Source organism: Eleutherodactylus coqui, chromosome 11 (assembly GCF_035609145.1).
Source record: "Eleutherodactylus coqui strain aEleCoq1 chromosome 11, aEleCoq1.hap1, whole genome shotgun sequence".
In the NCBI taxonomy this organism is placed as follows: Eukaryota; Metazoa; Chordata; class Amphibia; order Anura; family Eleutherodactylidae; genus Eleutherodactylus; species Eleutherodactylus coqui.
Window position 1 is genome coordinate 37,677,157 of NC_089847.1, and position 26,684 is coordinate 37,703,840.

The 26,684-nt window shown below is 46.7% G+C and overlaps 2 protein-coding genes across 2 annotated transcripts in view; both read left to right on the top strand.

Moving 5' to 3' along the window:
- LOC136582123 (inactive hydroxysteroid dehydrogenase-like protein 1) overlaps positions 1-9,819 on the top strand; it is a 41,958-nt gene extending 32,139 nt beyond the window's left edge. Inside the window, exons 2-5 of the mRNA XM_066582936.1 lie at positions 181-408; positions 5,795-6,240; positions 7,397-7,624; positions 9,472-9,819. Coding sequence (XP_066439033.1) covers positions 252-408; positions 5,795-6,240; positions 7,397-7,624; positions 9,472-9,576 — 936 coding nt within the window. The 5' untranslated portion in view covers positions 181-251 and the 3' untranslated portion in view covers positions 9,577-9,819. The remainder of the gene's footprint in view (positions 1-180; positions 409-5,794; positions 6,241-7,396; positions 7,625-9,471) is intronic.
- Positions 1-26,684, top strand: part of LOC136582683 (inactive hydroxysteroid dehydrogenase-like protein 1) — a 259,205-nt gene that overhangs the window by 103,015 nt on the left and 129,506 nt on the right. The gene's annotated exons all lie outside the window — the stretch shown is intronic.

Genomic DNA, 26,684 nt, shown 5'->3' on the forward strand with positions numbered 1-26,684 from the left:
TTTGCCAAATCAACCCAATGTTGAATAATTTTGATATTTTTATTTATATATATATATATATATATATATATATATATATATATATATATATATATATATAATGTAATTTGTTTTGCTGTCACTGTACTATAAAGATGTTATAATAAATTTAAGTAATTCCATTCTATTCTTCTGTTTCAGAGCTGGCAAATGCTGTGAACGACATCACCTTGTCACTAGCCAAAGAGCTTTCACAATCCTATCACAATAATATGGAAATTCTGGCTGTAGTTGGAGCCTCCTACATAATGTGGAAAGGTCTTAATTTGCTGAGTGGATGTTACCGTTTCATAAAACATCAAATCTTCACTCGTATTTTTAGCAATACCAAAACAATACTGCAATATGGAGAGTGGGCAGTAGTCACTGGTAAGTGAGAATGGTAGGGAAGGGAAGGCCATTTTTGCATCTAATTCCATATAATATTTATATGGACATTAGAATTTATTTTAAAAATTTATTTATTCAAAGAAGGACTAAAGTTTTATATAAATATTTAACTGAAGTCATTGAATAAATTGATTTTAAATGCACTAAATTAGTTAATAATTAATAGAGAGACCGGCTCCATTCATAATTGGAGCTTTTCTGTATAGAAATTAGACAGGTGACCCCGATGCAGCATAAAATCAGGTGAGCAGGTTTTCTGTGGATCAGTGTGAATTAACATTAGAATGGTATAATCCAGCGAACTGAGCGATGTCAAGAGGAGGATTTCAAGAATCGTTCTGGAGGGGCACAGTCAAGCAATGCAGCCAAATACAACTCTGTTAATCCAACTAATGTATCCAGGTGCACAACTCATCATTTCTTGGCACAGATAAGTTATAACAGCAGATGATCAGTTCCAGCACAATTGCTTTCTCCTAGAATAAGAAAGGGAAGATTTTATTGGGCAAAAGAGCACAAAAATGGGATAATTGCACCGTGTTGATGGGAATGGTCGAATTAAGTGCAGGCAGCATGAATCAATGAACCCCTTCTGTTAGCTGTTCAGAGCATAGCCATTTAGTGTACAGTATATTCCGCTGGGTCACCGGACGATGAGTGGGTCCAGACTAATATTATCCTGCACACATAGCAAAGCTGCATCTACCAGAGTTTTTTGGCTGTATAGAATATTCCTATTGTATTGTATTATGAAGTCTTAGGCACTCCATGTGGCTCTGTAGTCCGCTCTATTACAAGAGTTCCTCAGGTTTGGTACCATGTTAGCCAGTAGAGCAAAATGTGATTGTTCCCAGCAAGAGAAACCAAGTAAATGTAGATATGATACCTTTTAATGGCTAACAAAAATACATGATAACGAGCTTGCAAACCTCTCGGGTTCTTCTTCGGGCTAAAAATGGAATAGATCTGAAGAGGCATGAATATTTACACAAATGAATACCCCCATCAACAGTAATTCAGGGACCATAAACTTATCACTTATCAGTGTCTAGTTAAAAATGTTTGCGTACCTCTTGTAGCATTCCTGGCCTGACGACCCCCCCCCCCCCCCCAACAGTAATTCAGGGACCATAAAACTTTCACTCTCTTATCAGTGCCTAGATAGAAAAAGTTTTTTCTGTTGCAGAATTCCTTTTAAGTGCAAACCAATCACATCCACGTCTGTGTCTTTTCATAAGTATTGTGAGACGGTGACCGGCAAGGTGCTGGAGGGCAGGTATGTTTCGCCTAGGACGCTCTCCTATGCTGCTTTGGGGAGCGCTTGGGCAGATACGTGCCACCGAGCAGCCTGGGCTCGGTGGAGGAAGCCGGCAGTATAGTGTTAGTAGCATTAAGCTACTAACATGTTGTAGCAAGTAAGTGGCTCCAAGCCGCATAATCCAGCTTTTCCTGGAGTGACCAAAGTGAAGGGTGGGATGGTCACTCCCACGTACCAGGTGAGGCTGGTACCAGGCCTTATAAAGCCTGGGCCTACAGGGCCTAGAGAGAGAGCTGAGACACTTGCAGGTCTGAGAGTCCTGGCTGGCTGTGCGCAGGAACCATTTGTTTACAAGTGTGTAGACAGGGACGCTCCATGTTTAGTAAGTGCTCAGACGAGCAGGATTTACTTCATGTTGGCCTGAAGTTAAGGCCTGTATTTTGCTTTGTTTGCACGGAAGTAAACCCAGGCGAAGCCTGGACTAAAGACTTTATTCCACGTGTCACTGTCTCTGACTACTTATTCCCAGGTTGCTACCGATCCTAAACGCTAATCCCTGACATATGGTGTTTGGATGCGGGCAGTGGTCGTAAAGAGACATACACCAATTAATGGACACTCTGCTGCGGCAGCTGGAGAACTGTTGCTAAGGGCAACCGCCCAAGAGAGATTGACTGGAGAGTGCTGTAACCCCCATGTCCTGGGTGAAAGCTGCAACGGCGCAGCAACCAGACACGGCAAAGATGGAGGAACTGATAAAGCAGCTGGTGCAAGTAAGCGTGCAGCAACAGCAAATTAACCAGCAGCTGCAAGAGCAAGTCCTGGCGGTGGCGCAAAGTGTGCAGAGGACGTCTGGTTCGCTCCCCACCACCCGTACCGTGGTACAGGTGGCCTACAGAAGATGACGGCCACCGATGACATTGAGGCCTATCTTGCGGTCTTTGAGAGAGTGGCCGAGAGGGAGAACTTACCGGTGTCTCAGTGGGCTGAGGTAGTGGCGCCTTTCCTGACGGGAGAACCCAAAAAAGCCTATTTTGACCTCGGTGAGCAGGATGCCAAGGACTATAATAAGCTCAAAGGTTAGATCCTGGCATGCTTGGGCATGAACACCCATGTGCGGGCCCGACGCATACACACCTGGACTTTCGCTGACGACCTGCCAGCGCGCTCCCAGATGTACGACCTGTTCCACCTAGTGAGGAAGTGGCTGCAACCGGAGGAGTCGTCCCCGGCGGAGATCGTACAAAAAGTGGTTCTGGACAAGTTCATCCGCTCGCTGCCCCCTGCGATTCAGCGCTGGGGGGGACAAGGGGGTCCCCAGGACGTGGACCAACTCGTGAGCCTCGTCGAGAGGTATAAAGCCACGGAGGACTTATTGCAAGCCGGGCCTCCTGGACGTTCCAACCCCGGGAACAGCAAGTCGGCTGGAGCACCTGGTAAGACTGTTCCATATGTAAGGGGTGTCAAAAGTGTCCCAAAGGGAGGGGGCTCAGAGGGGGATCGTTTGGGGCAGAGGAGGAGCTCCAAATGGACATTCGGGTCCCGGGTAGAACCCCAAGGAGACCGGGCCCCCATACGGTGTTGGCGCTGTCATGAGCCCGGGCATCTTGCTGCCAACTGTCCCCTCACTGTGGAACCCATCGACTGTGACTCTGCCCGGCGGAGGTCGATGTTCGCACGGCCAGTATGTTCTGCAGAGACTGCGTCAGAGACTGTTCGCCCATTATGTCACATAAAGGTGAATGACTTTGCGGTGACAGCTCTACTCGGCTCAGGGAGCTTGGTTACGCTGGTGCACTCCAGCTTGGTCGATCCCACAACCATCACCGGGCGTCGCATGGGGGTTGTGTGTGTGCGCATGGGGACACCAAGGAGTATCCTATTACCCTTGTAAGACTTGAGACTCCGTGTGGACTTGCCACCCATGAGGTGGGCGTCGTAAAATCCTTAATGCACACCGTGATCCTCAGGAGAGACTTTCCCCTATTTTGGGACTTGTGGCAACACCGAGGGTCGTCTGCAAATAAGGTTTATGATGATCCAAATGTGTGTCCAGAACCGTTTGACCCTGAGGGTACAGTTCCAGCAGTAGGGGTGACCCAAAAGAATGGGGATAACTTTCCCTTAACAGTACTGGCGGGTGAGACGGAGGTACAGGACGAAGTGGTTGCTATGCCTGACTTAGAGGTCTCACGTGCCAATTTCGGAACTGAGCAGCTCCAACACCCCACCTTAGTAAAAGCCAGGGAAAATGTTAAAGTAATAAATGGGGAGCCTCAATTCCCAGGGGCTGATACTGTGTTTCTACACTCGGCAGTCAACCAAGAATTGTTGTATCAGGTTGATAAGGTCCGTGGGGAGGCTGTGGAACAGCTGGTGGTACCTCAGTCCTATCGTAGGATGGTCTTAGACCTGGCGCACAAGTATGTGCCGAGAGGTCATCTCGGGAGCGAAAAGACTAGGGAATGCATCCTTCAGCGTTTTTTCTGGCCCGGGGTACATGGTGATGTAAAATGTTACTGTGAGTCGTGCCTGGAGTATCAAATAGCAGCTCCTATGCCCCATTACCGGAGCCCCTTGGTGCCCTTGCCCATCATAGAGGTGCCGTTTGAGCGGATCGCGATGGACCTAGTTGGGCCCTTGGTAAAGTCTGCTCGGGGTCACCAACATATATTAGTGGTTGTAGACTACGCCACCCATTACCCCGAAACCGTTCCTTTACGCAATACGTCATCCAAGGGTATTGCAAAGGAACTACTTCACATGTTCTCCCGCACGGGCATACCAAAAGAGATCCTGACGGACCAAGGAACCCCCTTTATGTCAAAGGTCATGAAGGAATTGTGTAAATTGCTGAATATTAAGCACTTACAGATGTCTGTGTACCACCCACAGACAGATGGTCTTGTTGAGAGATTTAATAAGACCCTAAAAAGCATGCTAAAAAAGGTAGTCAATAAGGATGGGAAGGACTGGGACTGTCTGCTGCCATATTTAATGTTCTCAATCCGTGAAGTCCCACAATCCTCCACTGGGTTCTCTCCCTTTGAATTAGTTTATGGTAGACATCCCCGGGGGCTCCTTGATGTAGCCAAGAAGACCTGGGAGCACGAGCCCACCCCCTACAGGAGTGTTATTGAACACATCTCCCTCATGCAAGATCGAATTGCGGCGGTCATGCCCATTGTTAGAGAACATTTACAGCAGGCTCAAGAAGCCCAAAGCCGGGTATATAACAGGTCCGCCAAGGTGAGAACCTTCAACCCTGGGGATCGGGTACTAGTGTTGGTGCCCACCCTAGAAAGTAAATTCCTAGCAAAATGGCAAGGGCCCTATGAAATAATTGAGAAAGTCGGAGAGGTAAACTATAAGGTGTACCAGCCAGGTAGGCGGAAACCAGAACAGTTGTACCATGTAAACCTAATTAAGCCATGGAAGGACAGAGAAGCCCTGACTGCAGTGAGCACCCTCCATGGTGGGGACCCAGAGGTGTGTGTATCAGGGTCCAAATCCCAACAGCAAGAGTCAAGGGAATTTATACAACGTAATGCAGACTAAAGACTTTATTCCATGTGTCACTGTCTCTGACTGCTTATGCCCAGGTTGCTACCGATCCTAAACGCTAATCCCTCACAGTATGTATGTTATAAGTGTGTATAAATATCCATGCATCTTCAGATATACTCCATTTTTAGACTGAGGAAGAACCCGAGAGCTTCGCAAGCTCGCTATTACATCATGTATTTTTGTTAGCCATTAAAAGGCATCATATATACAAGATTACTTGGTTTCTTTTGCTGGGAACAATCACACAAGAGTTCCTGAGTGATGAATCATGAAACAGAAGTGCCACAACCTTTTTTTTAACAATCCATGAGGAATTACCTTTTTTTTGCCTTTGTATAAAATTGGAGCGACAAGTACAGTAGGTACATTCTTGGTCCACAGCAGTGCATGAGCATTGTTTTCCTGATCTATAGAACACAGGTTTATAATATCATAGTACTCATGAGGAACGTCTTTGTGTTGAGAATGTTTTGGAGATGTTCAGGAAAATAGTGTATATCTTGCTATTCAATAGGAATATGTGTTTTTTCTTTGCCTTAGGAGCCTCAGACGGTATTGGCAAAGCCTACGCCGAGGAGTTGGCCAGTCTTGGTGTGAACATCATCTTGTTAGGCCGCAGCACTGAAAAGCTCCAAAATGTGTCTGAATCCATATCTTCAACCTACAGAGTGAAAACTCGTTTCATAGTTGCCGACTTCAGCAAGGGCCCAGAGGTCTTCCAGCCCATTAAGGAGGCTCTAAAAGATGTAGATGTTGGGATTCTGGTGAACAATGCAGGAGTATTTTATGAGTATCCAGCCTGCCTCCTTGAAGTACCAGAAGAAAAAAGTCTGGACATCATCAATGTCAACATTACCGCTGCTGTAATGGTGGTATATGTAGTGCTGCCTGGTATGTTACAACGGAAGAGGGGAGCAATAATCAATGTGGCCTCATCAGCAGGTTGTACAATTACACCCATGATGACAGTGTATGCTGCCTCCAAGGTATTTTTTAAAGCTATAAACCTGATTCTGAATATTTTTAGATGTCACAATATAGCTGAAGATTTTGATAGTTTTCATGCTCTGGTCTTTTTCTTCCTCTGCATTATATAACTGAGTGTCATATTTGCAATTGTGATAATTCACTATACCAACTGCAAATGTCAGAGTATAAGAGGTCTCAAAGTAAAGTCATGGGACTGTACATGTATGAATGCTTTATACGCCTGACAAAGCCTGTATTGCGGTACACAAAGGCCCTAGGCTTCCCTATTACAGATCTGTTACCATTTTCATGGCCCTCCATATGATACCTCTGCATGGCACTGTAATTTCCTCTAGAAACAATGCATCTCCATGGGGATAATGACTTCCTAATATAAAATACGAAAAACTGGGTCGGTGGTGCAAGTCTATGAACAAGTAATAGACTCTCGAGACCAGGATTAAAACCTGATTCTTCTTTATTTAACACAGGCATATTTACGCATTTTAGAAACACTGCCCCTTTCTCAGAACAGCTGGATAAAACTGCATAAAATAAAGATAAGCTGGACAAGTTAGAAAATAAGAAAAGAAAAATAAAGAAAAAAAATACATAAAATGCTGAAGAATATGAAGAATATATATATATATATATATATATAAAATCTGTGAGCGTAGATGAAAAATAGAACGGATGATGTTTATTTCTTTGTGGGTCAAAGACACCACTTTATGGAAATTTACAATATACTTGTGCTGTATATAGCCCAATGCAGGTACAAATGTACAAGTTTCATAGTTTCAACTATACTTTTTAGACCCATATAAAGGGGTTGTCCCAAGAAGACAATGCTCATTCATATTCCCGATTAGGGATGTCATAAGAGTGGGGTTCCCCAATCGAGACAACACTCCCACCCGCCTCTATGAGCCGGAACGGAGAGCTGCTCTGTAAGATTGGCTCCTCTCCTGGCAGCCTTTGAGCTGTCCTTGTATTACCAGGATGACTGGCTGACTGTCACGTGATGCCTGGCTGGCTGTAGCTTCAATCAACAAAATCCGTTCATCCCCCAGGGATCACATTTTGAAGGGTTATCAATGATGGGATAACCTGTTTAAGGATGTATGTTAATGTCGTAGAGATTTCTAAAATTAATTATACTATTTCTTCTAGGCTTTTCTGGAGATGTTCACCAGATCTTTGCAATATGAATATGCTTCCCAGGGAATATTTATACAGAGCTTGACTCCTCTATTTGTGGTCACAAAGATGGTAGACTTTGCTAAATGTTTTCAGAAAAAATCCTTGTTGGTACCACTGGCGAAAGAGTATGCACATAGTGCTGTAAGAACGATCGGAGTATCACTGAATACAGCAGGATACTGGTCTCACTCCATCCAGGTAAATATGGTGAATGACAGATAAGAAAAAGAACACAGAGATGTTAATGGAATATACTGTAATTATGCAGAGGTATCAACCAGATACAACTGCTACTGCTTACCACATCCACCAATGTAATAGTTATTCTGTCCCAAAAAGCTAATGGTGCTTAGATAATCCTGTTTCGACAGCATGTAGTCACAGTATATCGAAAAAATAGAAAAAGTCCAAATCTCATATCTAAACGTCCATCTGAGTCAAAACTATGACTATGACCATCAGATGTATCCAATTCTGAATATGAAAAATTGACCTTATGGTTTACATTGCAAGTTCTGTGTCTCTTGGACTTGAGTAAGACAGATTTCAGGTCATTTCCTATACCACAAATAAACTTGATCAGTTTGGTAATCTATAAAATACTTATCAAACTTAGACCATTTTGTGGCCATAATTAAATCTTCAAATTTGGCTGTATTATTTTGAAGTTTCTTATCAAGATTCAGGAACTATTGATCAGACAAAAAAGAGGCCCTGGAAATTAAAACAAAATAAAATATTGGCAAAGACTTGCCTTTACTAAGCTGGGCTTAAGGGTGCTTTCAAACGAACGTGTGCGTACATAGGTGCGCACAAAACCACGCGTCTATTATAACCATTGCTTCCCTATGGTATGTTCACATGTCCATGTTTTACAGGCGTGCAAACGCACGTACCTGCAAAACATAGGACATGTGTGCACCATAAGCCCGTGATGCGTGTCAATATTCCCTAGCAGGGAGTCCCCCTGTTACTGAACACCGTGACAGGACTGTCACAGTATTCAGTGACAAAGGGACTCCCTGCGGGGAGTAAAGAATCCCCTGCCACAGCAGTGACCGCTGTGGCAGAGGATCGCAATGTTTTCTCATTGCTTTCAATGGGACCGGCGCTTCTGCAGTCTCATTGAAAGCAATGGGCTGCCGCCAAGCCCTGCAGGGATTTTCGAGGAAGGGTTTTAAATATGAGCTCTTCCCTGAAAATCATACTTAGAACGTGTTTAAAAAATATACTCCCCTCTCCTCAGCCGCCGAGGTTCAGGTGCGTCCAGCTGCGTCTTCTCCCTGCACTGCCTTGAATCTATTTCAGCAGGCGAGGATTTAAAATCCCCGCCTGCTAAAAGGAATGTATCTGATTGGCTGAGTGCTCAGCCAATCACGGGCAGTGTTTAGCCATTCATTGAATGACAGCTGAGCACTGCCTGTGATTAGTCACAGTGCTCAGCCAATCACAGGCAGCGCTTGTCCATTCATTGAATGACAGCTGAGCACTGCCTGTGATTGGTCACAGTGCTGAGACAATCACAGGCAGAGCTTGGCCATTCATTGAATTCAATACATACCTTCTCCACTGCTCAGCCTAAAATGCACTTTACAAATCGACATGCGTCATATGTAAATCATATTAGAATAGTTCAATGGGCAGCTCATTGCTATGTTGTGGATGGCAGTAAGTGATCATCAATGCCTCTCCCTGATTGGCTGCTGGCATTATACTTGAGCAGCCAATCAAGAACCAGGGGGAAAGGCTGACAATTGCTTACTGCACAAAACCCAAGACCACTATTCAGCTATTTATCGTCCATCAGACTATTCTAGCATGATTTACATACGATGCATCATGGTTTGAAAATGGGATTTCAAGGCTCTGGCGGCAGGCTAAGCAGCGGGGGAATTATGTATAACCTGTCCTCCTCTTGTCAGCTCTTCTGCTGTACTACGGGTTTATTGGCTGCCAGATGTGCTTTAAAACAAATCATGAGATGGCGTAATACATTATATTGTAATAATGGAAGTAAGGATTTTATTAATGAACTCTTCTTTCAGTTACCTGTAGTCCGCTGGATGCCGGAATGCCTTTGGAAGCCTTTCATCACCTATATCTTAAGCAAAACACGAATGGAGTACCTGTCCAGAAGAAAACACCAGTGAGAAGGGCAGATCTTCAGCCACGCTTATCCCTCATGATCTACTAACACAATATCATGAAACATAATAGAGTAAAAATCCTGATAAAATAGAAGACAGTAATAATGCTTTTTTTAGTAGAACTGCTGGAATGACTACTTTCTAGTAATAAAAAATGTATATACTGCCCATTATGTTTGGCATTGCAGCTTGGCTCCATTAACCCCTTCGGTGGCGGGTCTCTTACCACCCTGTCGTGCCCACCAGTGTAGGTTTTTTAAATGGACCAATCATTCAACTAATTTTCCAGTCACGTTCCAAGAGCCATAACTTTTTCATTTTTCCATTGACACGGCCATATGAGGGCTTGTTTTTTGCCGGACAAGTTCTATTTTTTGATGGCATCATTTTGGGGTATATATAATGTATTGTATAACTTTTGTGAAAACATTTGTAGGGAGATTGGGGAAAAAAAAGAAATTCTGGCACTTGTTTTTGCATTTTATTTTTACGGCGTTCAGCGTGCAGAATTAATAGTGTGATAACATTATTCTCTGAGTCACATGATTCTGGCGATACCAAGTTTATACAGTTTTTTTTCATGTTTTGCTATTTTTGTACATTTAAAACTTTTTTTTTTTTCTTAAAAGTTTGCTTTTTTGTCACCACATTTCAAGAGCTGTATTAATTTTTTTTCCATTGCCAGAACACTAGAAGGGCTTGTTTTTTGTGTGGGATGAACTCTAGTCTTCATTTATCCAATTTTTAGGAACATGTAAAATATTGATCACTTTTTATTCCATTTTTTTTCTAGGGGCAAGATTAACAAAATCTGTAATTCTGGCAAGTTTTTAATTTTTACTTTTCACTGCGTTCTCTTAGCAGTAGATATATTATAATAAAGTAATTCTACAGTCCAGTACGATTATGCTGATACCAAAATATAATAGTTTTTTTTCTTTTCTGCAACTTTTTCACAGTTTAAAAAAAACAGTAATAAAAGTTTAAATCACCCTCCTTTTGCCATATCTATAATAAAAAAAACCGAAATCATTAAAGGAAAAATACATATTTGGTATCGCCGCGTCCGCAAAAGTCCGATTTATCAAACTAGTGCATTATTTACCCCCACACGGTGAACGTAGTCCAAAAAAAGAAAAAAAAATGCACTTTTTCAGTCACCCTGTCTCCCAGAAAAAATGCAATAAAAAGCGATCAACAAGTCATATGTATTCCGAATTGGTGCTTGCGTAAACTAAAGGACATCCCGCAAAATATGTGCTCTCGCACAACTATGTCGACGGAAAAATAGAAAAGTTATTGTGCGCAAAAGATGCAGCTGAAAATAATTTTAAAAATTAAGTCATTGAAAAAAATACAAGTACTACAGCAAAAAAAAAACTATACAAGTTTGGTATCGTAGTAATCGTACTGACTAGAGATGAGCGAGTATACTCGCTAAAGGCAATTGCTTGAGCGAGTACCTGCCCGCTCGAGACTGAAGGTTCAGGTGCCGGCGCGGGGGAGCGGTGAGTGGCGGCTGTCAGCAGGAGGGAGCGGGGGGGAAGGGGAGAGGGAGAGAGAGATCTCCCCGCTCTCCCCCGCAGCTCCCTGCCCGCCGCCGGCACCCGAACCTTCAGTCTCGAGCGGGCAGGTACTCGCTAAAGGCAATGCTCGCTCGCGCAATTGCCTTTAGCGAGTATACTCGCTCATCTCTAGTACTGACCCATAGAATAAAGTTATCATGTCATTTTTGTTGCAGTCTGTGTGCCGTAGTAACAAAACGCACTGAAAGATGGCGGAATGTGTTTTGTTTTTTTTTTCCCATTTTACTCCACTTAGAATTTTGGAAAAGTTTCTCAGTATATTACATGGTACTTTAAATAGCACCATTGAAAAATACAACTCGCTCCACAAAAAACAAGCCCTCATACAGTGAGGTTGATCAATGAATAAATAAATGAGTTATGATTTTTTAAAAGGGGGGACGAAAAAACGAAAAGGGGAAATAAGAAGCCACATTATTAAGGGGTTAAATAATGTACTAACTTTCTTCTCTGGGTCATTGTGAATGCAGGGATACCACATGTGTAATTTTATTTTTAATTTTTTAGAAAGTAAAGGGAGAAAGGTGTTTTCCTTTTTATTTAAAAAAAAATTTTTTTGTCCCTTTAGGGAACTTCCACAGAGAGCCATCAGGACCCCCTGGTCACATTGCGGGGGTCCGGTGGTGTCAGCCCTTTACATGCTGCGGTCACATAGACCGCAGCATGTAAACGGTTAAACAGCAGAGATCAGAGGTTTTCTCCATTCTCTGCTGTGTAAGAGTTGGTGCCCGGCTATCCTCTGGCAGAGGGAGCCCCCTCCCTCTGTCAGCCCTTTACATGCTGCGGTCTCATAGACCGCAACATGTAAAGGGTTAACACAGCAGAGATCGGAGGCTTTCTCTCCTGTAAGAGCTGGTGCCTGGCTATCTTCTGACAGCCAAGCACCAGCTCTCCCTGCCACAGAGACCATCGGCTGACTTCTGACAAGCTGATGGTGTCTATGGCAACCTGTAAACAAAGCAGTGCAGGAGTTTAAAACTAGAAGCGGGAAGTTGCTGATAGAACGGTAATATCTTTCTGCTTCTTTGTTTAAAGTCCTGCACTGTTCTGTGTGGGACTGTGCAGGCACAGCACAATGCCACAGCTTATGGCATTGTGCTGTGCAGGTCCCATAGTGAAACATAGCCTGGAAATCTTCCAGGCTGTATCAGTATGGGCAGTGGAGCTTGTCCCGGAAAATTTCTGGGCATGTCACTCAAGTAGCTAAAGGGAAAAGAATTGAGCTGAGCGCAATAAGAAGATGTAACCATATTTTCTAATCCTGAACAATTCTTCTAATATACTGTACATCATATTAAAGAAGATTGGTGATCCAGAAATGTTATAGTGAATATGTGTATATATACTGTGATGTGTAAAAGCTTTAGGTTGGTGTTATAAAGAAAGAATGCTTTAAAAAAGACAAGTGATAGGCTACATTCACATGGATGAACACGATATCGAGCCGAGACACTCAGCCCATAATTGCGCGTGCCAATGTGCAGTTTTCATGCGAATGCAAGGGGTTTTTTATTCAAAAACTCCTCACATCACTTCTGTGATTTTGATGAGAAACATCATACATGTGAGTGCCATGCGATGTCTTTTAAGGTGCCATTGAAAACAATGGGCGAGGCGTTCAAAAGAATGCCAAAAGATAGAAAATGCTGCAATTTTCATCCAAAAGAATGGAGTTCATATTCATACAAGTTTTGTGTATGTCTCAACACACAAAATTCTCGCTCATGTAAATAAACCCTTGGAGCTCAATCAGATGAGCGGTTTTTTCACGCATGTATAGACTCATTAAAAAAACGCCAGATGCATGTGAAAAGAACACCTGACCAAAGCTAAAATTCGCACATAAATAGTGTGGCCCCATTGAAAGCAATGGGAGAGGATTGCTATCCCCTGCTGCGGCTGTGACAACTGCAGCAGAGAATTCCTTGGATGTGAAACCACTGGATGCTGTCACATCCAGGGACTTCACCTTGTTGTCAATGGGGCCGGCGACAGCAGTGCTGGCCCCATTGACAACATAGGGAGAAGATCTCTGCCACAGCTGTGACAGTTGTGGCAGGGGATTCCTTCATTCCCGTGGGGAGTCCCCTCATCACTGAAGACTGTGACAGCACTGTCAGTGTTCATTGATGAGGGGACTCCCCACGGGGATGAAAGAATCCCCAGCCTCAACTGTTACAGCAGTGATCTTCTCCCATCCTCCCATGGTCACAGTGCTCAGCCAATCAAAGGCAGCACTTCCACGAGGTGGGGATTTTTCAATCCCCAGCCAGAAGAAATGAAGAAGAACAGTGTCGGGGACCTGAGAAGAACATGCGCCGGTGCCGGACAGTGATACTAGGTGTTGTATTTTTTTTCCTGCAGTTAGGGCTGTTTTTAGCGGCTTTGACAGTAGGATTTCCTACTGTTAAAATTGCATCACATCCCACAATAACCACTTTAAAAAATACTGTCCTAAATTTTGCATGTGTGAATTTTAAGCTCTTCTAAAAAATGGACATGTGACCACTTTCATTGGAAAACATTGGTTCTAATAGATCAGTTTTTTAAACACGCCTATACATGCATCAAAAATTTGCTCATCTAACTGAGCCCTTAAGCTGCATTCACATCTGTGTCACGGATTCGCTTTTTCTGCTCTATTCAGGGAGCAGGAAAGGTGAATTGTCGGGGGAGAGAGGGGAGGACTTTGACCACCCTGCATCTTTCACCGATTTGTCACAGACTGACTAATCCGAGCACACTCGCCGCTACCAATTTGTAATGGCAGAGCCTTGATCGATCACTCTAGAGCACATGTGTCAAACACAAGGCCCGCGGGCCGAATCCGGCCCGCTGCCTCGTTTCATGTGGCCCGCGGCGTGCCGACGCTGCTCACCACTAAGCTATTACCAGCTGGAGTGCTGCAGCTCCCCGCTCACATATTAACATTTTTCACAACACTTCTGCCCTATTCAGCAATTCCAGCAACCTGATTGGTTGCTTGGTGAATCAGCCAACCCAAACAACCAATCAGGCTGCTGGAACTGCTGAATAAGCAGAAGTGATGTGGAAAATGTTAATATGTGAGCGGAGGGGAAGCAGCGCAGACAGCAAGGAGGAGGTAAGTACAGTATGTGGTTTAGGGGGGCTAATGGTGGCTGCTGGGGGGGATTTAGTGGTTGCTGCCGAGGGGGGTGTTAATGGTATTAATGGTGGCTGCTGGGGGGGGGGGTTAATGGTGGCTGCTGAGAGGGGGGGTTAATGGTGGCTGCTGAGAGGGGGGGTTAATGGTGGCTGCTGAGAGGGGGGGGTTAATGGTGGCTGCTGAGAGGGGGGGGGTTAATGGTGGCTGCTGAGAGGGGGGGTTAATGGTGGCTGCTAAGGGGGGGTTAATGGTGGCTGCTAAGGGGGGGTTAATGGTGGCTGCTAAGGGGGGGTTAATGGTGGCTGCTGAGAGGGGGGGGGGTTAATGGTGGCTGCTGAGAGGGGGGGGGTTAATGGTGGCTGCTGAGAGGGGGGGGTTAATGGTGGCTGCTGAGAGGGGGGGGTTAATGGTGGCTGCTGAGAGGGGGGGTTAATGGTGGCTGCTGAGAGGGGGGGGGTTAATGGTGGCTGCTGAGAGGGGGGGGTTAATGGTGGCTTCTGAGGGGGGGGGATAATGGTGGCTGCTGGGGGGGTCACTATTAGGGCTTGTTCACATGGGTATTTCGGTAGCACAAATACGCTGTGTATTTGCGCAATCAAAAATTGCTAATGCCTGCATATTTAGGCACGGAAAAAAGAACGCAGATGGGCCCACTGAGATGGTGCCCAAATATGCAGTGAATACATAGGTTTCCTGCGCATTCACCACATATTTGCACGGCCCATTCACTTCAATGGCCTATCGGGGTACATAGTACGCAACAAAATAGGTCATGCTGTGTGACAATATACGTCATGTGACTGAACTCACTGAAATCAATGGCTTCTATTCACTGCATATTATGTACGCAAATACGCTTGTGTGAACGATCCTTTACTATACTGTCTTACAACCGGCCCTTTGAAGGTCACCATAAGCCCGATGTGGCCCTCAGTGAAAATGAGTTTGACACCCCTGCTCTAGAGGATTTGCAAGCTAGAAGTCATTAGAATACAGGCACATTTGTACCCAGCTTTCCCAGACTCCTGCACGCATGCAGAAAGAAAGCTCAAATCACCCCCTAGTTGATCTAAAGTCTCCAGCACTCTACAATACCCACACACACTGCTACCACTATGAATTATGAACACAATTTTTGAAGTTATGGTTAGTTTTAAAATGGACAAGGCTTCACTAATAAATTGCAGATTTATTCTAAATAAAGACTAGGAGTGCTAAATACCTATATGTATACAAAAATATACAGAAAAGGATGTTACAATGGAGATAAGGTTTACAGGCATACACAACAGACAGTATTTTAAAATAAAGCAAGGAGAAAATATAGAAAAATACCAGATTTGGGATATTAGCCCAAGATTCTGCTTGTGCGGAGCCACAGAAGCAAATCAGAAAACCTTACGCAGTAGCGTATCTCCAAAGTCTGACAACTGAGTCTCTGTGAACCTCTGGTTTTTAAATGGTTCCCCAGAACACACCTCCCCTCACCCTCTCTTTGGTCATTCAAGGAGGGGCAGGAGTAGAGGTGTAGTTAACTGGAAAAAACATATTTCCCCATTTTAGTCATATCCCTCGATCGGGAATATATGCCCGGCATATTTCTGGTCATGATTTTGTTTATTTAGCGATATCAAGCATGACACACAAATTATAACGAGGTACACGGATATGCCATTTGGGGGTGATACAGGACCCATACTGCAACATGTGTAGATGCATTTCATTCAGCTGGCCTGCCTGATTTCAAAAGTATAATTCATATTAGGCTAGGACCTAAACACAACTAACGATCCTTATTAAGAGATTTTCCCTTAATAAAAATCTTTGGAGCCCGGGAGTCTATGGGAACCATACGAGGTGTCACACCTTCCTGACATGGGGGTAATTAAGATCCCCCTGCCACTGCCCTAACTTTATGGCTGTCCAAACAAAGCAATTCCTTAGGCCACATGGTGATCAAAGGCCTGCCACTTGTGAGGGAGAGGAGAGATACTGGTTGAGTATGTATGTCAGCTTTCCCAATATCCTGAACTACAGCTGATGGGCAGCTGTTTGATACAGCATCAATCCTTATGACGGAACCAAACGGCGCCAAACTGCCCCTATTGACTATAATGGGGCCCGTTCCGTTTCTGCTCAGCTGCCCAGCATTTTACTAGAAGAAACAGTGCTACCTCCAGCACTATTTCTTCTGGTAGTTTGCACTGGATCTGCGACGGAACCTCCACGTTTCCTATCCATATGTGAAGGCAGCCTTAATAGTTTTTTGGTCAATTAACAAACTGCAAAGTGAATAAACAAAAGAGAGATGCAAAGGAAATCCATATTTGCTGTGACAGCTCTTTACCTTTAAAACAACATCAGTTTTTTAAGGTACACTTGCAGACAGTTTTTGAAGGAACTCAGCAGGGAGCTTATTGCAAACATCTTGGAATCACAGATATGTGGATGTAAAACGAATCACAGATATGTGGATGTAGGTTTCTCATATGCTTCTGTCTCATCATGTAATCCCAGACAGACTCGATGATGTTAAGATCTGGGCTATGTGGGTCCAAATCATCACTCCCAGCATTCCTTGTTCTTCTTTACGCTGAAGATAGTTCTTAATGTCACTAGCTGTATGTTGAGGGTCGCTGTCCTACTGCAGATTAAATTAGTAGTAAATAGAGATGAGCGAACGTACTCGTGCGAGCTTGATGCTCGGGCGAATATTAGGGTGTTCGGGATGCTCGTTACTCGTAACGAGTACCACGCGATGTTCTGGTTACTTTCACTTTCATCTCTGAGACGTTAGCGTGCTTTTCTGGCCAATTGAAAGACAGGGAAGGCATTACAACTTCCCCCTGTGATGTTCCAGCCCTATACCACTCCCCTGCTGTGAGTGGCTGGGGAGATCAGGTGTCACCCGAGTATAAAAGTCGGCCCCTCCCGTGGCTCGCCTCAGATGGGTTGTGACAGAGATCAGGGACAGTGGTATCGTGTTGGAGCTGCTGTAGGGAGAGTGTTAGGAGTTAGTGTAGGCTTCAAGAACCCCAACGGTCCTTCTTAGGGCCACATCTAACCGTGTGCAGTACTGTGGAGGCTGCTGTTAGCAGTGTTGCACATTTTTTTTTTTCCAAATCGGCCGTGCAGAGCATTGCGCCCTGCAGTAATACTCCAGGGACAGAATTGTGTAGGCAGGGCCAGAAGACATAGTTTATTGATTGAATATAGGCAGTGGGCCTTTCCTTTAAAAAAAAAGGGCAAAAATTCTATTTGGCCTGCCTCTGACAGTCCTCAGCGTTCTGGGTACGTGTGTGCTGGGTGGAGAACGTAACAAAAATCATACGCAGCCAGCTAAGTTTAACAGCAGGCTTGCGCCAATTTATTTCCTGGCTGGGAAATCACCGCTCTGCTGTAGTTTTATAACTGTGCAACACTGCAGTTCTGTGACACACTGCAGGGCCACAACACATTTATTATTGATTGAATATACGCAGTGGGCCTTTCCTTTAAAAAAAAAAAGGGCAACTATTCTATTTGGCCTGCCTCTGACAGTCCTCAGCGTTCTGGGTACGTGTGTGCTGGGTGGAGAACGTAACAAAAATCATACGCAGCCAGCTAAGTTTAACAGCAGGCTTGCGCCAATTTATTTCCTGGCTGGGAAATCACCGCTCTGCTGTAGTTAATAACTGTGCAACACTGCAGTTCTGTGACATACTGCAGGGCCACAACACATTTATTATTGATTGAATATACGCAGTGGGCCTTTTCTTTAAAAAAAAAGGGCAACTATTCTATTTGGCCTGCCTCTGACAGTCCTCAGCGTTCTGGGTACGTGTGTGCTGGGTGGAGAACGTAACAAAAATCATACGCAGCCAGCTAAGTTTAACAGCAGGCTTGCGCCAATTTATTTCCTGGCTGGGAAATCACCGCTCTGCTGCAGTTAATAACAGTGCAACACTGCAGTTCTGTGACATACTGCAGGGCCACAACACATTTATTATTGATTGAATATAGGCAGTGGGCCTTTCCTTTAAAAAAAAAAGGGCAAAAATTCTATTTGGCCTGCAGGCTTGCGCCAATTTATTTCCTGGCTGGGAAATCAAATCACGGGTAATACAGCATGCTGAGGGGTAGGGGTAGGCCGAGAGGACATGGACGCGGCCGAGGACGCGTAGGCCCAAGTGAGGGTGTGGGCACAGGCCGAACTCCTGATCCAGGTGTATCGCAGCCGACTGCTGCGCGATTAGGAGAGAGGCACGTTTCTGGCGTCCCCACATTCATCGCACAATTAAGGGGTCCACGCGGGAGAACTTTATTAGAAAATGAGCAGTGTGAGCAGGTCCTGTCGTGGATGGCAGAAAGTGCTTCGAGCAACCTATCGTCCACCCACAGTTCTGCGCCGTCCACTGCTGCAAATCCGAATCCTCTGGCTGCTGCTCCTCCTTCCTCCCAGCCTCCTCACTCCACTACAATGACACATGCTCAGGAGCGGGAAGACTCCCAGGAACTGTTCTCGGGCCCCTGCTCAGATTGGGCAGCAGTGGTTCCTCTCCCACCAGAGGAGTTTATCGTCACTGATGCACAACCATTGGAAAGTTCCCGGGGTCCGGGGGATGAGGCTGGGAACTTCCGCCAACTGTCTCAAGACCTTTCAGTGGGTGAGGAGGACGATGACGATCAGACACAGTTGTCTATCGGTCAGGTAGTAGTAAGGGCAGTAAGTCCGAGGGAGGAGCGCACAGAGGATTCGGAGGAAGAGCAGCAGGACAATGAGGTGACTGACCCCACCTGGTTTGCAACGCCTACTCAGGACAGGTCTTCAGAGGGGGAGGCAAGGGCAGCAGCAGGGCAGGTTGCAAGAGGCAGTGCGGTGTCCAGGGGTAGAGGCAGGGCCAGACCGAATAATCCACCAACTGTTTCCCAAAGCGCACCCTCGCGCCATGCCACCCTGCAGAGGCCAAAGTGCTCTAAGGTCTGGCAGTTTTTCACAGAGACACCTGACGACCGACGAACAGTGGTGTGCAACCTTTGTCGCGCCAAGATCAGCCGGGGAGCCACCACCAACAGCCTCACCACCACCAGCATGCGCAGACATATGATCGCCAAGCACCCCACAAGGTGGGACGAAGGCCGTTCACCGCCTCCGGTTTGCACCGCTGCCTCTCCCCCTGTGCCCCAACCTGCCACTGAGATTCAACCCCCCTCTCAGGACACAGGCACTACCGTCTCCTGGCCTGCACCCACACCCTCACCTCCGCTGTCCTCGGCCCCATCCACCAATGTCTCGCACCGCACCGTCCAGCCGTCGCTAGCGCAAGTGTTTGAGCGCAAGCGCAAGTACGCCGCCACGCACCCGCACGCTCAAGCGTTAACCGTCCACATAGCCAAATTTATCAGCCTTGAGATGCTGCCGTATAGGGTTGTGGAAACGGAGTCCTTCAAAAGTATGATGGCGGCGGTGGCCCCGCGCTACTCAGTTCCCAGTCGCCACTACTTTTCCCGATGTGCCATCCCAGCCCTGCACGACCACGTCTCCCGCAACATTGTACGCGCCCTCACCAACGCGGTTACTGCCAAGGTTCACTTAACAACGGACACGTGGACAAGCACAGGCGGGCAGGGCCACTACATCTCCCTGACGGCACATTGGGTGAATTTAGTGGAGGCTGGGACAGAGTCAGAGCCTGGGACCGCTCACGTTCTACCCACCCCCAGAATTGCGGGCCCCAGCTCGGTGGTGGTATCTTCGGCGGTGTATGCTTCCTCCACTAAAGCACCCTCCTCCTCCTCCGCAACCTCTGTCTCGCAATCTAGATGTGTCAGCAGCAGCAGGACGTCGCCAGCAGTCGGTGTCGCGCGGCGTGGCAGCACAGCGGTGGGCAAGCGTCAGCAGGCCGTGCTGAAACTACTCAGCTTAGGAGATAAGAGGCACACGAACTGCTGCGGGGTCTAACAGAGCAGACCGACCGTTGGCTTGCGCCGCTGAGCCTCCAACCGGGCATGGTCGTGTGTGACAACGGGCGTAACCTGGTGGCGGCTCTGCAGCTCGGCAGCCTCACGCACGTGCCATGCCTGGCCCACGTCTTTAATTTGGTGGTTCAGCGCTTTCTGAAAAGCTACCCACGTTTGTCAGACCTGCTCGTAAAGGTGCGCCGGCTCTGCGCACATTTCCGCAAGTCCCACACGGACGCTGCCACCCTGCGCACCCTGCAACATCGGTTTAATCTGCCAGTGCACCGACTGCTGTGCGACGTGCCCACACGGTGAAACTCTACGCTCCACATGTTGGCCAGGCTCTATGAGCAGCGTAGAGCTATAGTGGAATACCAACTCCAACATGGGCGGCGCAGAAGAGTGGGCCTGGTTGGCAGACATCTGCCAGGTCCTTGGAAAGTTTGAGGAGTCTACCCAGGTGGTGAGCGGCGATGCTGCAATCATTAGCGTCACCATTCCTCTGCTATGCCTCTTGAGAAGTTCCCTGCAAAGCATAAAGGCAGATGCTTTGCGCTCGGGGGCGGGGGAAGACAGTATGTCGCTGGATAGTCAGAGCACCCTCCTGTCTATATCTCAGTGCGTTCAGGAGGAGGAGGAGGAGCATGAGGAGGATGAGGAGGAGGGGGAAGAGACAGCTTGGCCCACTGCTGACGGTACCCATGCTGCTTGCCTGTCATCCTTTCAGCGTGTATGGCCTGAGGAGGAGGAGGAGGAGGAGGAGGAGGATCCTGAAAGTGATCTTCCTAGTGAAGACAGCCATGTGTTGCGTACAGGTACCCTGGCACACATGGCTGACTTCATGTTAGGATGCCTTTCTCGTGACCCTCGCGTTGCACGCATTCTGGCCACTACGGATTACTGGGTGTACACACTGCTCGACCCACGGTATAAGGAGAGCCTTTCTCCTCTCATTCCCGAAGAGGAAAGGGGTTCGAGAGTGTTGCTATACCACAGGACCCTTGCGGACAAGCTGATGGTAAAATTCCCATCCGACAGCGCTAGTGGCAGAAGGCGCAGTTCCGAGGGCCAGGTAGCAGGGGAGGTGCGGAGATCGAGCAGCATGTACAGCACAGGCAGTGCAACACTCTTTAAGGCCCTGGACAGCTTTATGGCTCCCCACCAAGACTGTGTCACCGCTCCCCAGTCAAGGCTGAGTCGGCGGGAGCACTGTAAAAGGATGGTGAGGGCGTACGTAGCCGATCGCACGACCGTCCTCCGTGACGCCTCTGCCACCTACAACTACTGGGTGTCGAAGCTGGACACGTGGCCTGAACTCGCGCTGTATGCCCTGGAGGTGCTTGTTTGTCCTGCGGCTAGCGTCTTGTCAGAGAGGGTGTTTAGTGCGGCTGGGGGAATCATCACAGATAAGCGTACACGCCTGTCAACCGACAGTGCCGACAGGCTTACACTCATCAAGATGAACAAAGCCTGGATTTCCCCAGACTTCTCTTCTCCACCAGCGGACAGCAGCGATACCTAAGCAATACGTAGGCTGCACCCGCGGATGGAAGCATCGTTCTCTATCACCATCCAAAACGGGAACATTTCTGCTTCATCAATCTGTGTAATATTCCTCCTCCTCCTCCTGCTCCTCCTCCTGAAACCTCACGTAATCACGCCGAACGGGCAATTTTTCTTAGGGCCACAAGGCTCACTCATATAATTTTTCTAAACAATTTTTATACGTTTCAATGCTCTGAAAAGTGTTGAAACTTTAACTTGAACCAATTTTTCGTTAAACTGGGCTGCCTCTAGGCCTAGTTACCACTTAAGCCACATTAACCAAAGCGATTAATGGGTTTCACCTGCCATCTTGGTTGGGCATGGCCAATTTTTTCTGAGGTACATTAGTACTGTTGGTACACCAATTTTTTTGGGCCCTCACCTACAGTGTAATCATAGCAATTTCTATGTTCTTCGCCTGCACTCATGGTACAGAAAGGTGTGTGGGGTTGGCCTACACTTTAGCTACATAAATGTAACTGGGGCCTTGTCTATACTGCAGCTACTGAAATGTGAAAGAGACTGTTATCTCCCTAAACTGCTGCAATGGGAATGTTACTGGGGCCTGTCTTGAGTGCTACTATTACTGAAATGGAACTAAGACTGCGCTCCCCCTATACTGCTGCTAGTGATATGTTAGTGGGGCCTGTCCCTAATGCTACCGCTGAAATGTTAATAATTCTGGGCTCTGCCTATATCGCTGCTAATGGTATGTCACTGGGGTGTGGAAACAGAGGCTTCACAAAGACATGATGGCGGCGAGGCCATTTCCCACCAACGCTGTTACTGTTAAGGTGCATATAACCACGGACACATGTAGAGGACACATAGTGCCTCCAAAACATCCCCCTCCTCCTCCAACAATGAAAACATTCTTGGCAAATACCTTTGCATTGGTCCGTCTGGTGGCAGTCCAAGAATTTCACCTTTAACGACACAACAAGAGAGCACCACCACCATCCCCCCGCCACGGCCCACTTAATCCTGGCCACATTCCGAAAACCAACTACATAAAACCGCGCTACCAGGTCCGCAGTCACCACCACATTACCACCAACGAGGTTACTGTTAAGGTACATATTACCAGTCTGACTGGGGCATGCAGTGTGGGCCGAAGCCCACCTGTATTGTATCTGACGTTAGCTCTGCTGAGTAGGGCACTGCAATGGGATATTTTTATGAACCACCGGTGGGTTCCAGGGAGCCACCCATGCTGTAGGTGCACACGGAGTTTAACCTACATCTGTCCACTTGTAAAGAACCCCAGTCAGACTGGAGCATGCAGTGTGGGCCGAAGCCCACCTGTATTAAGCACGACATTACCTCAGCTGTGATGGGCAATGCAATGGGATATTTTTATGTACCGCCGGTGGCTTCCTGGCACCCACCCATGCTGTGGGTCCACAGGGAGTTGTTACTACATCTGTCCACTTGTAAAGAACCCCAGTCTGACTGGGGCATGCAGTGTGGGCCGAAGCCCACCTGCATTAACCACGACATTACCTCAGCTGTGATGGGCAATGCAATGGGATATTTTTATGTACCACCAGTGGGTTCCAGGGAGCCACCCATGCTGTAGGTGCACACGGAGTTTAACCTACATCTGTCCACTTGTAAAGAACCCCAGTCAGACTGGGGCATGCAGTGTGGGCCGAAGCCCACCTGTATTAAGCACGACATTACCTCAGTTGTGATGGGCAATGCAATGGGATATTTTTATGTACCGCCGGTGGCTTCCGGTCACCCACCCATGCTGTGGGTCCACAGGGAGTTGTTACTACATCTGTCCACTTGTAAAGAACCCCAGTCTGACTGGGGCATGCAGTGTGGGCCGAAGCCCACCTGCATTAACCACGACATTACCTCAGCTGTGATAGGCAATGCAATGGGATATATTTATGTACCGCCGGAGACTTCCTGGCACCCACCCATGCTGTGGGTCCACAGGGAGTTGTTACTACATCTGTCCACTTGTAAAGAACCCCAGTCTGACTGGGGCATGCAGTGTGGGCCGAAGCCCACCTGCATTAACCACGACATTACCTCAGCTGTGATGGGCAATGCAATGGGATATTTTTATGTACCACCGGTGGGTTCCAGGGAGCCACCCATGCTGTAGGTGCACACGGAGTTTAGCCTACATCTGTCCACTTGTAAAGAACCCCAGTCAGACTGGGGCATGCAGTGTGGGCCGAAGCTCACCTGTATTAAGCACGACATTACCTCAGCTGTGATGGGCAATGCAATGGGATATTTTTATGTACCGCCGGTGGCTTCCTGGCACCCACCCATGCTGTGGGTCCACAGGGAGTTGTTACTACATCTGTCCACTTGTAAAGAACCCCAGTCTGACTGGGGCATGCAGTGTGGGCTGAAGCCCACCTGCATTAACCATGACATTACCTCAGCTGTGATGGGCACTGCAATGGGATACATTTATGTACAGCGGGTGGGTTCCAGGGAGCCACCCATGCTGTGGGTGCACACGGAATTCCCATTGCGGAGTTGTACCTGCCTGTGACTATTTATAAAAAAACGCGGTCTGACTGGGGCATGCAGACACCTTGACAGAATGAATAGTGTGTGGCACATAGGTTCCCCATTGCTATGCCCACGTGTGCAGCTCCAGATGGAGGTGGCACAGGATTGGATTTCTCATTGCTTCTGTACAGCATTGTGGACTATCGCCCCGCCCCTTTTATGGGGGGATCGCTGCCTAGCCATGCCAACCCTCTGCAGTGTGTGCCTGCTTTTCCTCTGGCAGACGCACTTATAAATAGACATGAGGGTGGTGTGGCATGAGGGCAGCTGAAGGCTGGGCAGGGACAATTTGGTGTACGCTGTGGACACTGTCGTGCGGGGGGGGGGGGGGGTTGGGCAGCATGTAACCCAGGAGAAGTGGCAGCGGAGTGTCATGCAGGCAGTGATTGTGCTTTGTTGGAGGTAGTGTGGTGCTTAGCTAAGGTATGCCATGCTAATGAGGGCTTTTCAGAAGTAAAAGTTGTTGGGAGGGGGGGGGCCCACTCTTGCCGGTATTGTGGCTTAATAGTGGGACCTGTGAACTTGAGATGCAGCCCAACATGTAGCCCCTCGCCTGCCCTATCCGTTGCTGTGTCGTTCCCATCACTTTCTTGAATTGCCCTGATTTTCACACATGAAAACCTTAGCGAGCATCGGCGAAATACAAAAATGCTTGGGTCGCCCATTGACTTCAATGGGGTTCGTTACTCGAAACGAACCCTCGAGTATCGCGAAAAGTTTGTCTCGAGTAACGAGCACCCGAGCATTTTGGTGCTCGCTCATCTCTAGTAGTAAATCAGATGCCTTCTATTTTTGAAAAAAAATCTTACTCTGCAGCATTTTTTTTTCACATCTGCCTAAAACAGTGCTGTAAATAAACCACTGTGTATCCGTGGTTAGGCTGAAGCATTAGGTAAGCATATACTGAAACCTGAAAATATTTGTGTCTCTTGAGCCAATAAAGAACTCTCTATTAGAGATACGCTGTCATACATTCATACAATATTCATTCCAATTCCAGCCTGAAACCTCTAAAATTTCCTGATATGGAAACCTGAAGGGAAACTATCATTACGAAATGACCTACAGTCTAATCTATTAATCTCGTATATCTGGATTTCTCTAAAGAATTTGACAACGTGACACTTAATAGGTAGATATATTAAATGAGACAGCTCGGTCTGGGCAAAAAGTGTGTAGTTGGGCAAAGAACTGGCTCAGAGTTAAAAAAAAGAAGAGGGTGGTATTACATGGTTCGTACTCGGATTAGGCCACCGTCGTTAGTGGGGTGCCACAGGGTTCAGTATTAGGCCCATTCTGTTCAATATATTTATCAACGACCTGATAGAGGGACTGCACAGTAAAATGTCAACATTTGCAGATGATACAAAGTTATACAAGATAATTAATACAATGGAAGACCATATACAACTGCAAATGGACCTAGACAAGCTGGTGGCTTAGGTAGAAAAATGGCAAATGAAGTTCAATATTGATAAATGTAAGGTTATGCACATGAGCAGGAGAAACGGATGTCACCAATATACGCTAAATGGAGTACTGCTAGGGAAAAGTGATATGGAAAAAGACCTGGGGGTACTAGTGGATTGTAGACTAAACTGGAGCAATCAATGTCAGTCAGCACCTGCAAAAGCAAATAAAGTCTTGGGGTGCATTAAAAGAGGTTATAGGGACGAGGGATGAGAACATTATTCTTCCACCTTCCACTATATGAGGCACTTGTCAGGCCCCACATGGACTACCGGTGCTCAGGAAAGAGATTGCAGTGCTTGAGGGGGTCCAAAGAAGGGTGCCTAAATTAATTAATGGAATGAGAGGACTGAAATACCCAGAGAGGCTTTGGGATTATTCACTCGGGAAAAAAGTGCAATCAAATAACTATGCATAAATACGGGATAATTCAAGGACCTCTCCCACGATCTGTTTATACCCAGAACTGTGACGGTAACAAGAGGACATCCTCTACATTTAGAGGAAAAAATGTTTCATCACAAACACAGAAGGGGGTTCTTTACTGTAAGAGCAGTGAGACTGAGGAACTCTCTGCCTGAGGTTGTGGTGATGGCAAAATCAATGGAAAAGTTTAAGAGGGAACTAGACATGTTTTTGGAGCGCTATGATATTACAGGATATAGACGTTAATCCCTTAACAACCGCTGATACGGCTTTTGATGGCCTCCCGGGCTGGCTCTTATTCCACACCGCCGTCATAAAACGGCCTCATTGTGGAATAAGACCACAGGCATGGGGGGTATCACAGCCCCAGGCTCTCACCTACCGAAGGTAAGTGAAAGACTGGAGCACACACAGGTCTTCTTCCCTCCCAGCTTCCGGTCTCCATGTGACAAAATGGCGGGCGCAAGCGCAGTAGC